Source organism: Oryctolagus cuniculus, chromosome 6, assembly GCF_051225735.1.
Source record: "Oryctolagus cuniculus isolate XC-2025 breed Fujian yellow rabbit chromosome 6, ASM5122573v1, whole genome shotgun sequence".
Lineage (NCBI taxonomy): Eukaryota > Metazoa > Chordata > Mammalia > Lagomorpha > Leporidae > Oryctolagus > Oryctolagus cuniculus.
Genome location: NC_142872.1, coordinates 56,602,190 through 56,614,547, shown reverse-complemented (window position 1 = coordinate 56,614,547; position 12,358 = coordinate 56,602,190). Strand labels below are relative to the sequence as shown.

Here is a 12,358-nt window from a genome sequence, read left to right as displayed (position 1 = left end):
AGACTCAAAGTCAGGGAGAAAAGCAAAGCAAGGACTACAGAAAGAGCTGTGCGTGCAGGTGTGGCCACAGCGAATCCACGTCACAGGCCCCTCAGAAGGGAGGAGTCTACTGAGGTCCTGGCAGGAGCTCCTGCGAGGGCTGGCAGGTGAATTCTGCCCATTAGATGCACTGAACACAACTCAGTGACTACGTAGGAGTTAGGTGTGCTGGTTAACAATCACAGTGAGCTAGCACTCACACTTGCCATGGGGCTGAGTCCTTGCATCTACAAAACAGGGTTAGCTATGGAGAAGTCAGAGTCAACCCACACAGAAATGCTGAAGGTATGCACTAGCACAGAGGAGGTACTCAGAAAGTCTCAGCTCGTCCAGTCACATTGCTGACAGCTAACACACTGCTCTTAGGACACAGTGGAGCAGTACCTTACTTGGCTCCAGGTCAGCTCCTGAAAGTGAGGATGACCTCTAGTGGAAGCCAATCTGAAAATTCCCTAAGCCCCCACAAAGCAAGGCGTGCCAGGCACCATGCATACTTTTTTAGGAATCTGTGGCTGGAAGACGTGGTTGGGCCTTCAGTGGAGCTGAGGTGAGGCACTTGCTCACTGTTAGGAGCAGAGCAAAACAGACTTCACTTCCCTGCTCTGCACAGAGCTTCTGTAACACGAGACATGAAGACAGGGGACAGGGACCATAGGAGGGCGCCTGGGTGGTGGCAGCTCCCTACCCCCGCTCTACTGGGCAGGTGCACTTACTTCTTCAGGGTCTGGAAGCCACGCTCTTTGAACTGTAGCTCATGCTGGAGGTGAACCATTTCTCTCTTCAGCTTATTGACCTGGAAGGCAGAAGACAAGCCCGGGGCGGGGTCAGGGGTGATGTTAAGCTGCCGGGTGCCTTCTCCTGGAAGGGGACCCCAGAGCCCCACACCGCTTCTGTGTATAATGACTCAGGCCAACACCCCTGGAGCCTCACCCATGTTGTGGTCTCTGCAGCTGTCCACATAGCCCCATCCCAGCCAGTCTTCCTGCAGGTCAAGCCTACCCAGACTTTGCTCTGGTGAAACTGGAAATGGAGGGAAGCTAAGGAACCCAGGACAGAGCTGGGCCTTCCCGTTCCTAGCTGTGGGGTCTCTCGCATGCCATCTTGCCTTCGGAATCTCCTCTTGTGTTGTGATGGAGGAGGTGGATGGCAAGCCCCGAGCTGCATGTTCAAGAAGGCAAGCAATGAATGACAGGGCTCTGGATGAGGACTAGAGGCAATGTGGTCATTCCAGAGCCAGAGCCAGTGGGCAGGAGGGCTTGTTTGGCCTGCACGGTATTTAGGTATCTTTCAGAATGAGTTGTAAGTAATTAGATATTGAGAAGTTTCATTATTGCCTCATCCTCAGTCCACTTCCTCCATTTAGGTTTTCTTGCAGGCACACAAGTTTGTGCAAACTATTTGGAGTTGAACTAAACCAGCATTCAAAATACTGACTTGACCACAACAAAGTCACCTAACTTCTGTGTTTTAGTTTCCACATCAGGAAAATGGGAGTAATTCTATTTATCCCCTATAAGGTGATCATAAAGCAACTGAATGTAAGATAATGAAAAAGGAGCAGCAGTTGCAATAACGGTACAGTAGATTACGAACTGTGGCGTAAGACTTGAGTCTCATGTGACGTTGGGCAAGTTTCTTAGCTGTCCTAAGCCTCGGTGAAAATGACATTCATGGGTTGTTGCCAGGACATAAAATGATACCCAGGAAGCACTGAGCACAATGCTTGGTACACGGTGGCCGGATGTGAGAAGGCACCTGTTGTACAATCGCCGTTACCAGGACAATGAGGACCACTGTGACTGTTTAGAACCTCCACCGTGAGCATCAGCTGCCACAGCCGGGCCTCAGCATCCACTCAGACTGCTGGGGAGGCAAGTGCGCCCCAAGGTTTCAGCGACCCCACCAGTGGCACAGGCGAAGTGGCCCTACCCGGGATTTTGCTGTGGCGATTTCAGCTTTCAGGATCTCGGGGTCGTACTTTGAGCTGGATGATGAACCAGACACCACTGGAATGAGAAGAGAAAACATTTTCAGTCAAAGGAACACACTGCAGCCAAGTAGGCTTAGCTGACCACTTAAAGAAACTCAGAAAAGAGGCACTGAAAGTGAACTCCTTAGGCATCCAAAGGAAGACATTAAAATAAACACGGTACATGCATAAAATGGGAATACAACACAACAGGGATGATAGAACACAGGCAATTTAAACAGACAGCATAGCAGCAGGCTATTGAACGACAAGCAACACGTCTGAAACTTGTTAAGTGAGAACAAGTAACCGAATAAGACAATGCAGAATAGGCGGTAGCTTGGAAGACAGCATTCTACATTAAGAACTTTGGAGTAAGACTTGAGTCCCTTGTGACCTCGGGCAAGTTTGCAAAAAACATGTGAACAACAATTTGAAATTGGAGAGTAAACCCATCTACAGAAGACAAGAAAGAAACATACCAAGAAAATAATGCTAATACTTAGAGAGCTAAATGATGAGTGATACTGAGTTGCTTCTTTGTGTTTTTCTACAGTTTCTACAGTTTGAATATAGACATTTGCTTTTTTTTTTTTTTTTTAAGGATTTTATTTATTTATTTGACAGAGCTACAAACAGTGAGAGAGAGAGAGAGACAGAGAGAGGTCTTCCATCCGATGGTTCACTCCCCAGATGGCCGCAATGGCCGGAGCTGTGCCGATCCGAAGCCAGGATCCAGGAGCTTCTTCCCGGTCTGCCATGTGGGTGCAGGGGCCCAAGCACTTGGGCCATCTTCTGCTGCCTTCCCAGGCCATAGCAGAGAGCTGGACTAGAAGAGGGGCAGCCAGTACTAGAACCAATGCCCATACATGATGCCGATGCTGCAGGCGGAGGATTAACCTACTGCGCCATGGCGCTGGCCCCAACATTTGCTTTTTTAATCAGAACAAAGTACTAGAAACTATTTGTACTACTTTATAAATTAATATACATGTAAAAAGGAAAATTAATACCCACGATCCTATCACCCTGTTTAATTATCTGCTTCCCCAAGCTGCCTTCCAATATTGATCCACAATTCTATCATATAGTTATAATCTTGATGCACTTTAAATACAGTGTGTATATATATATATTTTAAGATTTATTTACTTGAAAATCAGAATTACAGAGAGAGAGAAGGAGAGGCAGAGAGAGAGAGTTCTTCCATCTACTGGTTCACTCCTCAGTTGGCTGCAACGGACAGAGCTGCGCTGATCTGAAGTCAGGAGCTTCTTCCAGGTCTTCCACACGGGTACAGGGGCCCAAGGGCTTGCGCCATCTTCCACTGCTTTTCCAGGCCATAGCAGAGAGCTGGATTGGAAGTGGAGCAGCCAGGACTCAAACTGGCGCCCATGTGGGATGCCAGCACTGTAGGCGGTGGCTTTACCCGTTATGCCACAGTGCTGGCCCCAGTATATACGTCTTTAAAAGGGATCTTAAGGCTTATGAAAATGACGAAAACAGAGTAAGACACAGCTAAAGAAAATAAGAGGGGATGGTGCTTTGGTGCAGCAGGTTAAAGCCCCAGCCTGCAGCGCTGGCATACCATACAGGCACCAGTTCGAGTCCCAGCTGCTCCACTTCCGATCCTGCTAATGTGCCTGGGAAGGCAGCGGAGGATGGCTCAAGTCCTTGGGCCCCTGCACCACGTGAGAGACCCAGAAGAAGCTCCTAGATCCTGGCTCCTGACTTCAAACTAGCTCAGCTCCAGCCATTGCAGCCATCTGGGGAGTGAACCAGCAGATGGAAGACCTCTCTCTGTCTCTACGTCTCTAACTCTTTCAAATAAATAAAATAAATCTTTTTAAAAAAAGAGGAGGAGACCCAGGGAAAATGAAGAGAAGGAAGCAAATGGTGATGGGTATGTTCAGTGCACACCATGAGTCTCTGTACTAACCAGAGTCACCACAAATGGACTCTGAGCTTCCTGACTGGTGGTGTGAAGAGGGAAACAGGGCCAGACATGATTCACAGTGTCCCTGATGTGGATACCATCCTACTGTGTAGGAAAGGACACTTGCTCCTGGTAGAGAGGGAGACAAGGAAATAGTTCCCCCGTGAGCACTCAATCGCACTGTCTGAGCAATGCCATCATCTCCTCTTTCCACCCACCAGGCTCTGAACACGTGGCCTGTTCACATGGAGTGAGACTACAGGACAAACACCTGGAGTTTTCTGAGGCCAGAGAAGCTTATTTGGAGACTGCCTCCAATTTTCAGCGAGGGAAGGCAGGCAATGAGAGGGGGCTGTTCTCTGGATTTGGTTAAAAGAGCCGGATGGGCCTTCGGACGATGCATGAGGAACCTTAAAATCAAACACTGGGATCAGGGGACAGAGCGACCGCTCTGTATGACAACAGGACAGACCATTCCACCACAGGCAGCGGTGCGCTGCTGCCAAGCTGATGATGATGACAGAGACAATGACAGGATGGTGGGGAACCAGGGGTTGTCCGCAGAGACAGGCGGGGGCCACCCTGGGAGGGGGAGGCCTTGCAGCCCTGTCTCAAGCATAGAAAAGGGGCTCCAGGTGTCCAGCTGTTTCCTTCCCAATTAGAAGTCTGTATTTCCCACTGTCTGATTCCTCTGGTCTCTGTGCTGGACTTGTGTCGGCAGCCGCCTGGCTGGACACAGAGCTGCAGGTACCATATCAAGCATATTTTCCAAATCAGCACTTTTCCTTAACCAGCTAACTGAGAGTAAGACCGTGGTGACGTCACAGGAGAGCTGTCAGTGTGGAAGCAAGATTGCTTTTTAGTATTTATTTATTTGGAAGGCAGAGTTAGAGAGAGAGAGAGAGAGAGAGAGAGAGAGAGAGATAGATCTTGGACCTAGACCATCCTCTACTGCTTTCCCAGGCCATAGCAGAGGACTGGATGGGAAGAGGAGCAGTGGGACTCAAACTGGTGCCCATATGGGTGCCAACGCTGCAGGTGGTGGCTTTACCTGCTACGCCACAGCGCTGGCCCTGCAAGATGGGCACACACACAGAGAAAGGCCACCTACGGGGAGTGCCTGCTCTGTGGGCACATTGCCCCTTGCTCGTCAGCCTGCACCGCAGGGCCCGAGTCTCCACCGTGCAGAAATGTTAAAGAGGCTGGCAGCAGTCTGCAAGAGTCTGCCGTGAGTCGCAGGACTGGGGTGGGCGTTTAGCCCAGTGGTTAGGATGCTGGTCAGGACGCCCGTGCCCTACATCAGGACGGCTGGGTTTCACTCCCAGCTCTGGCTCCGCATTGCAGCTGTCTGTCACTGCAGACCCCAGGAGGCAGCTCAAGTACTTGCGTTCCTGACACCCAGCTGGGAGGCCAAGACTGAGGTCCCGGCTCCCGATTTCAGCCTCCTGGATGCCAGCTGAGTCATTTAGGAGCAAACCAATGGATGGCAGTGTGTTCTCTCTCTCTCTCTCTCTCCCTCAGAAATTTATAAGACCCAGGGCTAGTGCTGTGGCCAGAATCCCATCTGGATGCCGGTTTGAGACTGGGTTGCTCCACTTCCAATCCAGCTCTCTGCTATGGCCTGGGAAAGCAGTGGAAGATGGCCCGAGTCCTTGGGCCCCTGCACCCACGTAGGAAACCCAGAAGCAGCTCCTAGCTTCTGACTTCAGATCAGCGCAGCTCCAGCCGTTGCAGCCATCTGGGGAGTGAACCAGCGGATGGAAGACCTCTCTCTCTCTCTGCGCCTCTGCCTCTGTAGGCCTGCTTTTCAAATAAAGAAATCTTTAAAAAAAAAAAAATTACAAGACTCAATTCAGACAGGGAGAAGGTGGCTGTGGGACCCAGTCACACCTCAGCTGACTTGCAGAATGTGTCAGTGTTTGTTAGGCACGCTCAGATAATCCCAGAGAGAGGCGAAGATGAACAGATCTCTGCCACTGGGCCACCAGGAGCTTATCCTCCGGTGCTCAGTGCACAACTTGTACCCAAAGAAGATGAAATGGGATGCAGCCCACTCCTTAACGTTTTTAAAGTAAACTTTTCACTGGAGCAAAAAACACACAGAAGTGCACAAACCTAGTATGTACATACTGACAAATTTTCACAAAAAAGACTCTCAAACCATCAGCATTCCTGTTAAAACACAGATCTTCGAACCCCCTTATATTTTTTAAAGATTTATTTATTTGAAAGGTAGAATTACAGACAGAGGAGAGACAATGACAGAAAAATCTACCATTTGCTGGTTTACTCCCCAAATGGCTGCAAGGCCAGGGTTGGACCAGGCTGAAGCAAGGAGCCAGGAGTTTCATCAGGTCCCTATGTGGGTGGGCCATTCTCGGCTGCTTTCCCAGGCTTGTTAGCAAGGAGCTGGGTTGCAAGTGGAGCATCCGGGACTAGAACCAGCATGCCTGTGGGATGCCAGCACTGCAGGCAGTGGCTTAGCCCACATTGCCACAGCGCCAGCCCCGGCGATCTCCCTCTGTGTCTCTAACAATATGCATGTGCTGCTGCTGCTTCCTCTGAGGGACACTGATCTCAATTCACTTCCTTCCCTTCCCCTGCACATCTCCCCTTCCCATCCTCCCCAAAGAAACAGCACCCTACTGGTCAGAGTCAGCAGGAAGTCTGCAGCACTTTCCCTCTGCAAACACCACGGAGGGCAGTCGCTGACTTTGCCGACTTGGCCTTTCCAGCCCTTTTTTTGCCCTAGAGTTAATAATTGTCATTTCTCAGGTTTGCTTAGTTTTGATAAACATCAGTAATCCACCCTCACACTTCACCAGTTACGTAAATCTCCCCCTAGGAGCGCAGATCACTGTGCATCCTGCAGCTTCTCTCTTGGGAGATCTCTTGTCTGATGCTCACCTTGCTTCGGCCTGAGCCGGGGGGCTCCCTGTGCACAGCTGGTGCCCTGAGCTCTTTCCTGTCACTCTGGGCATCCTCCTGCTCTCCCTCCTCCCTCCGGCACCCGTCTCCCTGGTATTGGGAAAACGCTCCTTCCAGTGGCTTCGTGAGAAAGGAGGCACAGCAAAGAAATAAACTCTTGGAAACCTTACGCGTCTACACGTCTTTACCCTACCCTACACTTGACTCAAGCTGGTTTTGCTGGATACAGAATGCCAGGTTGGAAACCATTTTCTTTAAAATTTGGAAGGCGCTGTGCCATTGTCTAGGTTTCCAGCGTTCCTGGTGAGAAGTTCGGCAATTCTGAGTTCTGATCATTTCTGTGTGACCTGGTTTTTCTGGGATCTTACATGGTTGCCAGGGTTTGAAGTTTCACAAGCACTAATCGTGGTGTGTGCTGACTTTGATCCATTGTGCTGGGCACTCAGTGAGCCCTCTCCGTCTGACACACTCTTCCTCCAGTCCTAGGGAATTTTTCTGAATGCTTCTCGCCCTGTGTTCGTCCGCTGCCTCAGTCTCCCTGGCCTGCTGCTCTATTTTTGTCTGTCGATGGCTGCCTGTTTTTGCTCTGCTATTTAAAAGATCACCCCGGCGTTTATTTTCCGATCTTTCAAAGAGTCCTCTTTTCTACTACCATACTCCAGCTTTCAAAGCCTCTGTTCTGTTCTCAGAGGGTTCCTTTTCCTAGAGCATAACACCCTGTTCTTGTTTCAGGGCTACATGGCTCCTCTGGAGGGTGCCTTCTCCACGCGCTCTCAGCTTCCTCCATGGCCTCCCTCCCTTGCAACAGGTGTCAGTTTTAGTCTGCATTTTCCCCATAGAGGGTTTCCTCAGATACGTGGAATCTCAGCTGTCTCTAACGCATTAAAGAGCAGGGGCGGCTGGTGCCGCGGCTCACTAGGCTAATCCTCTGCCTTGCGACGCCGGCACACCAGGTTCTAGTCCCAGTCCGGGCGCCAGATTCTGTCCCGGTTGCCCCTCTTCCAGGCCAGCTCTCTGCTGTGGCCAGGGAGTGCAGTGGAGGATGGCCCAAGTACTTGAGCCCTGCACCCCATGGGAGACCAGGAGAAGTACCTGGCTCCTGCCATCACATCAGTGCGGTGCGCCGGCCGCAGCGGCCATTGGAGGGTGAACCAGCGGCAAAGGAAGACCTTTCTCTCTGTCTCTCTCTCTCACTGTCCACTCTGCCTGTCAAAAAAAAAAAAAAAAAAAAGAGCAGGGTCCCAAAAGTTTCGGTGCAGAGAGGCTTGCTGGTTGTGGGTTGCCTGGTATAGACTTTGCTGGACTGTTCCACCCAAAAACCACCAAGGTCAGTGTGTCTTCACATCTCTTCTCCCTGGTCAGATTTCCCAGACTCTTGTGTTGTGCAGCCTGGAGGGTCACGGCCTGCCACCATCCTGGGCACCAGGGGGTTCACCCGCCCATGGTCACTGGATCTCTATTTTTCGCATGGTATACTCCAGCTCTGAATTTGACTGGTGTCCCACAATCTGGTAACTGTCTCACCCACTCTAAAGAGTAAACTTGTAGTCTTTTTCCAGCTTGGAGGTGGCTGAATGCTTGGCTGTACAGATTTGGGGTGAGAGAGGAGATGGTCTAATCATCTCAGACACAATGTTTCATCCAGTCCTCTGTATCTGAGGCCTTCCTCCCAATGCTCAGCTACCACACCAATTCCCAGGCCTTCCGCAAACACTCACTGTAGAACGATGCCGTCAGCCTTCCTCATTACTGGCCCATCTGCTGTTTTCTCGGGTCTACGAGGTACACTGCCACCTGTCCATCTGCTTGCCAACCCCAAAGTTTACTGCTGCTCTTTCTGTTCTCATTCTCCTTTCCTGGTGGATGCATGACTTCCCAAAAACACCTCTGATCTCCTGTCTTCTTAGTTTGGGGAATAAGTGAACTCAAGTGCATAATTCAAGTGGCATTTTACTTTATCCTTTTTAAAAATATTTATTTATTTATTTGAAAGGCAGAGTGATAGTGGGTGGGAGGGGTGGAGTTAAGGAAAAAGAGAGAGAGATCTTTCATCTGCTTATTCACTCCCTAAAAGACTGCTATCGCCTAGGCTGGCCCAGGATGAAGCCAGGAGCTAGGAATTCCATTCAGGTCTCCCACACAGGTGTCAGAAACCCAAGAACTTAGGTCATCACGTGCTGCCTCCCAGGTGCATTAGTAAAAAGCAGAATCAGAAGTGCAGAGTAGTAGGGAATCCAACCAGGCATCCAATATAGGATGTAGCCATCCCAAGCAGTGGTCTAACCCACTGTGCCACAACATCTACTCCTCCGCTGGCTCCCAAGGACTTATTTTCCAAATGGAAAATTAAGAAATGGAAAATAGAAGGAGCATATTGAGGATACCCAAGGGAGGGAGGCCATGGAGGAAGCTGAGAGCGCGTGGAGAAGGCACCCTCCAGAGGAGCCATGTAGCCCTGAAACAAGAACAAGAACCCAGCCCACCTTCAGACTTAGAGGATGGGGGAACCAGGTATTAGTCCAAGAGCCTTAGCATCTGACTGACTGATTTGGATTAAACCAAAGCCATTGGCTGTGCAGCCAGACACACCAAGGAATAAAAGCTACCTCTGCCACTTTCCCCCCAGCATGACCTTGGAGAAGTCATTTGCCCTTAAGGGGCTTCAGTGTGCTTGTCTGAAGAACGGGAACAACAGTCCCTTACAGGATTACTTAGCTAACTTAGGTTATTTAGGTGCAGGGCTCCACTTGGTTTCTTCCAGGCATATCATTCTTGCTCCCTGTGAAGCTGGAGATTACATCAGGGAGAAGACAAGAAGATCTGTGGTCCCATCCTAGCCTGGCTAGGACTCAAGAGCAGCCAAGGCCAGGCTGCAAAACCCTCCCAAGTCCCAGCAGGCCACATGTGTTAGAGCAGAGGCACCGGCCTCACCGGGATATCACCCCAAGAGCTCCACTTAGAAGGCAGCTCTAGCTTGTAAAACCTGAAGAAAGAGCCGTGATGAGGCTTGGGTCGTGCCCCACTGGACTGGGACCCTTGGGCTGGGAGATTCCCAGCCCTTGCCTGGATGACTCCTGCCTGAAATGACCCCAGTCCCTTCAGACGGCAGATCTGCTACATCCAAAACAGTGGCGCCTCTGAGACTGGCGGCGCTCTGGGGACAGAGCTCAGTAATGCAGCAGGTGCTCCTTGCCTGTGGTCATGGGTTTACAGGCTGAGTGCCACGTAGCTGAAAGACTGGGAATGGACGGACGTGTGACCAATTTCGGATTCGGGAACATCTGCTTATACACAATGAGATACCTTGGAATGTGACTCAGGTCTACACAGGAAGTTCTGATGTATGTATTATCTGTATGCCGGAGGTAGTTTGATACAATAATGTTCATAATTTTGAGCCCAAAACAAAGTTGTGCAGCATGGAATTTCCCATGTGTGGTGACTGTTGTTACTCAAAAGGATTCACATTTTGGATTTTTGGATTAGGGATCCTCAACCTGTATTCTTATTGTTATCACTGGTCTGTTAAACCTTTTTGTCATCAACAATGCCAATAATTAATAATAATGTTTACTTATTGAGAAATTAGCGCAAGTATTACTCCAATTTCTTTATAATTGTCAACTAATTGAAGCTTAAAAATTCATGAAGGGAATATTATCATTATATCAATTTATTTTTTAAGATTTATTTATTTATTTGAAAGGCAAAATTACAAAGAGGCAGAGGCACACAGAGAGAGAGGACTTCCATGGCCACAATGGCCAGGGCTGCACTGATCCAAACCCAGGAGCCAGGAGCTTATTCCTGGTCTCCCATGTGGGTGCAGGGACCCAAGGACTTGGGCCATCTTCTCCTGCTTTCCCAGGCCACAGCAGAGAGCTGGATCGGAAGTGGAGCAGCCGGGACTCAAACCAGTGACCATATGGGATTCTGGCACTGCATATGGCAGCTTTACCTGCTACACCACAGCACCAGCTCCTATAACATCAATTTTATATATGAAGAAAACAAGGGTGAATGTTTGGCCTTAGCATTTAAGATACCATTTGGGATGCATGCATTCCATATTGGAGTGCCGGGGTTCATGTCCTGGCTCTATTCCCAATTGTTGCTTTCTGCTAATATGCATCCAGGGAGGCAGCATATGATGGCTCAAGCAGTTGGCTCTCTCATATGCAAATGAGACCTGGATTGAGTTCTCAGGTCCCAGCTTCAGCCTGGCCCAGCCCTGGCAGTTACAGGCATCTGGGGAGAGAAGCAGTGGATAGGGAACCTGAACCTGAACCTGAACCTGAACCTGAACCTGAATCTCTCCCTCTCCCTCTCCCTCACCTTTCTTCTTTCTCCTTCTTGCCCTCCCTCTATGTGTCTCTTTCTGCCTCTCAAACAAAGATCCTAACTCACTTGGTCATTAATAACAAGAAAAAAAAAAAAAAAAAAAAGGAGAAGAAGACAAAATAGAAATGGCCTAACTTGAATCTACAAATCCTAAATTTGAACCCAGGCTACCTGGTTCATTGACTACACTCTCAAAATATTATGTAACACGCTGCCTATAATGAAAGCATTTAGTAAGCTATTTATTTGTTCTCAGGAAACTATGCTAGGTGCTTTGCCTACACTAGTGGCTTTGTGAGTGAGGGCATTTTGCCCTGGAGGGCATACTTGGCAGTGTTTGGAGACATTTTCGGTTGTCACCACTTAGGGTGGAGGATGCTACTGTTGTACGATGCTGCAAAACATCATATAACCCAAGGACAGCCAGTCTCCATAAAGATTCACCCAGCCTAAAATCCCAGTAGAGGGGCTGGCACTGTGGCATAGCAGGTTAAAGCACTGGCCTGCAGTGCTGGCATCCCATGTGGGCACTGGTTCAAGTCCCAGCTGCTCCACTTCCGATCCAGATCTCTGCTATGGCCTGGAAAAGCAATAGAAGATGGTCCAAGTCCTTGGGCCTTTGATCCACGAAGAAGCTCCTGAATCCTGGCTTCATATCAGCTCTGGCCATTTCGGTCATTTGGGGAGCGAACAAGCAGATGGAAGACCTCTCTCTTTCTCTCTCTCTCTCTTTCTCTCTCTCTGGCTTTACCTCTCTCTGTAAATAAAATAAATCTTAAAAAAAAAAAAAAATGCCAGCAGAGCCGAGGGTGAGACAACCCGCCAGGAACCCACGAGATTAAATAACTGTTAACATTTCCACAGTTAATCCTAAGTGAGCCAAGTCTAAGGGAGGTGAAGGACAGTCTCCAAGAGGACAGAGTCAGTGATGGTGGGACGAAGACTTGAACCCAGAGCCCAGTGGTCATCACTCCCACTACTGGGCTTCGTGGGGGCAGGAGTCTCCATGCTTGCAGGGTCTTACTCAGAAAATGTGACATAATAATATAATGCATATTGCCACATGCTTCACCTAGGTCCCCTGGTTTTTAATATATCCCCTACATTGTGGCATAGCTGATAAAGCCACTGCCTACATGTAATGT

The 12,358-nt window shown here is 49.4% G+C and overlaps 1 protein-coding gene across 2 annotated transcripts in view; it reads right to left on the bottom strand.

Annotated features, from left to right (window-relative positions):
- Positions 1-12,358, bottom strand: part of WWC1 (WW and C2 domain containing 1) — a 176,383-nt gene that overhangs the window by 65,107 nt on the left and 98,918 nt on the right. For both annotated transcript variants that reach the window (XM_008255374.5, XM_002710366.6), the window contains exons 4-5: positions 1,969-2,045; positions 753-832 (exon numbers count right to left, since the gene is read on the bottom strand). In XM_008255374.5, coding sequence (XP_008253596.3) covers positions 753-832; positions 1,969-2,045 — 157 coding nt within the window. The remainder of the gene's footprint in view (positions 1-752; positions 833-1,968; positions 2,046-12,358) is intronic.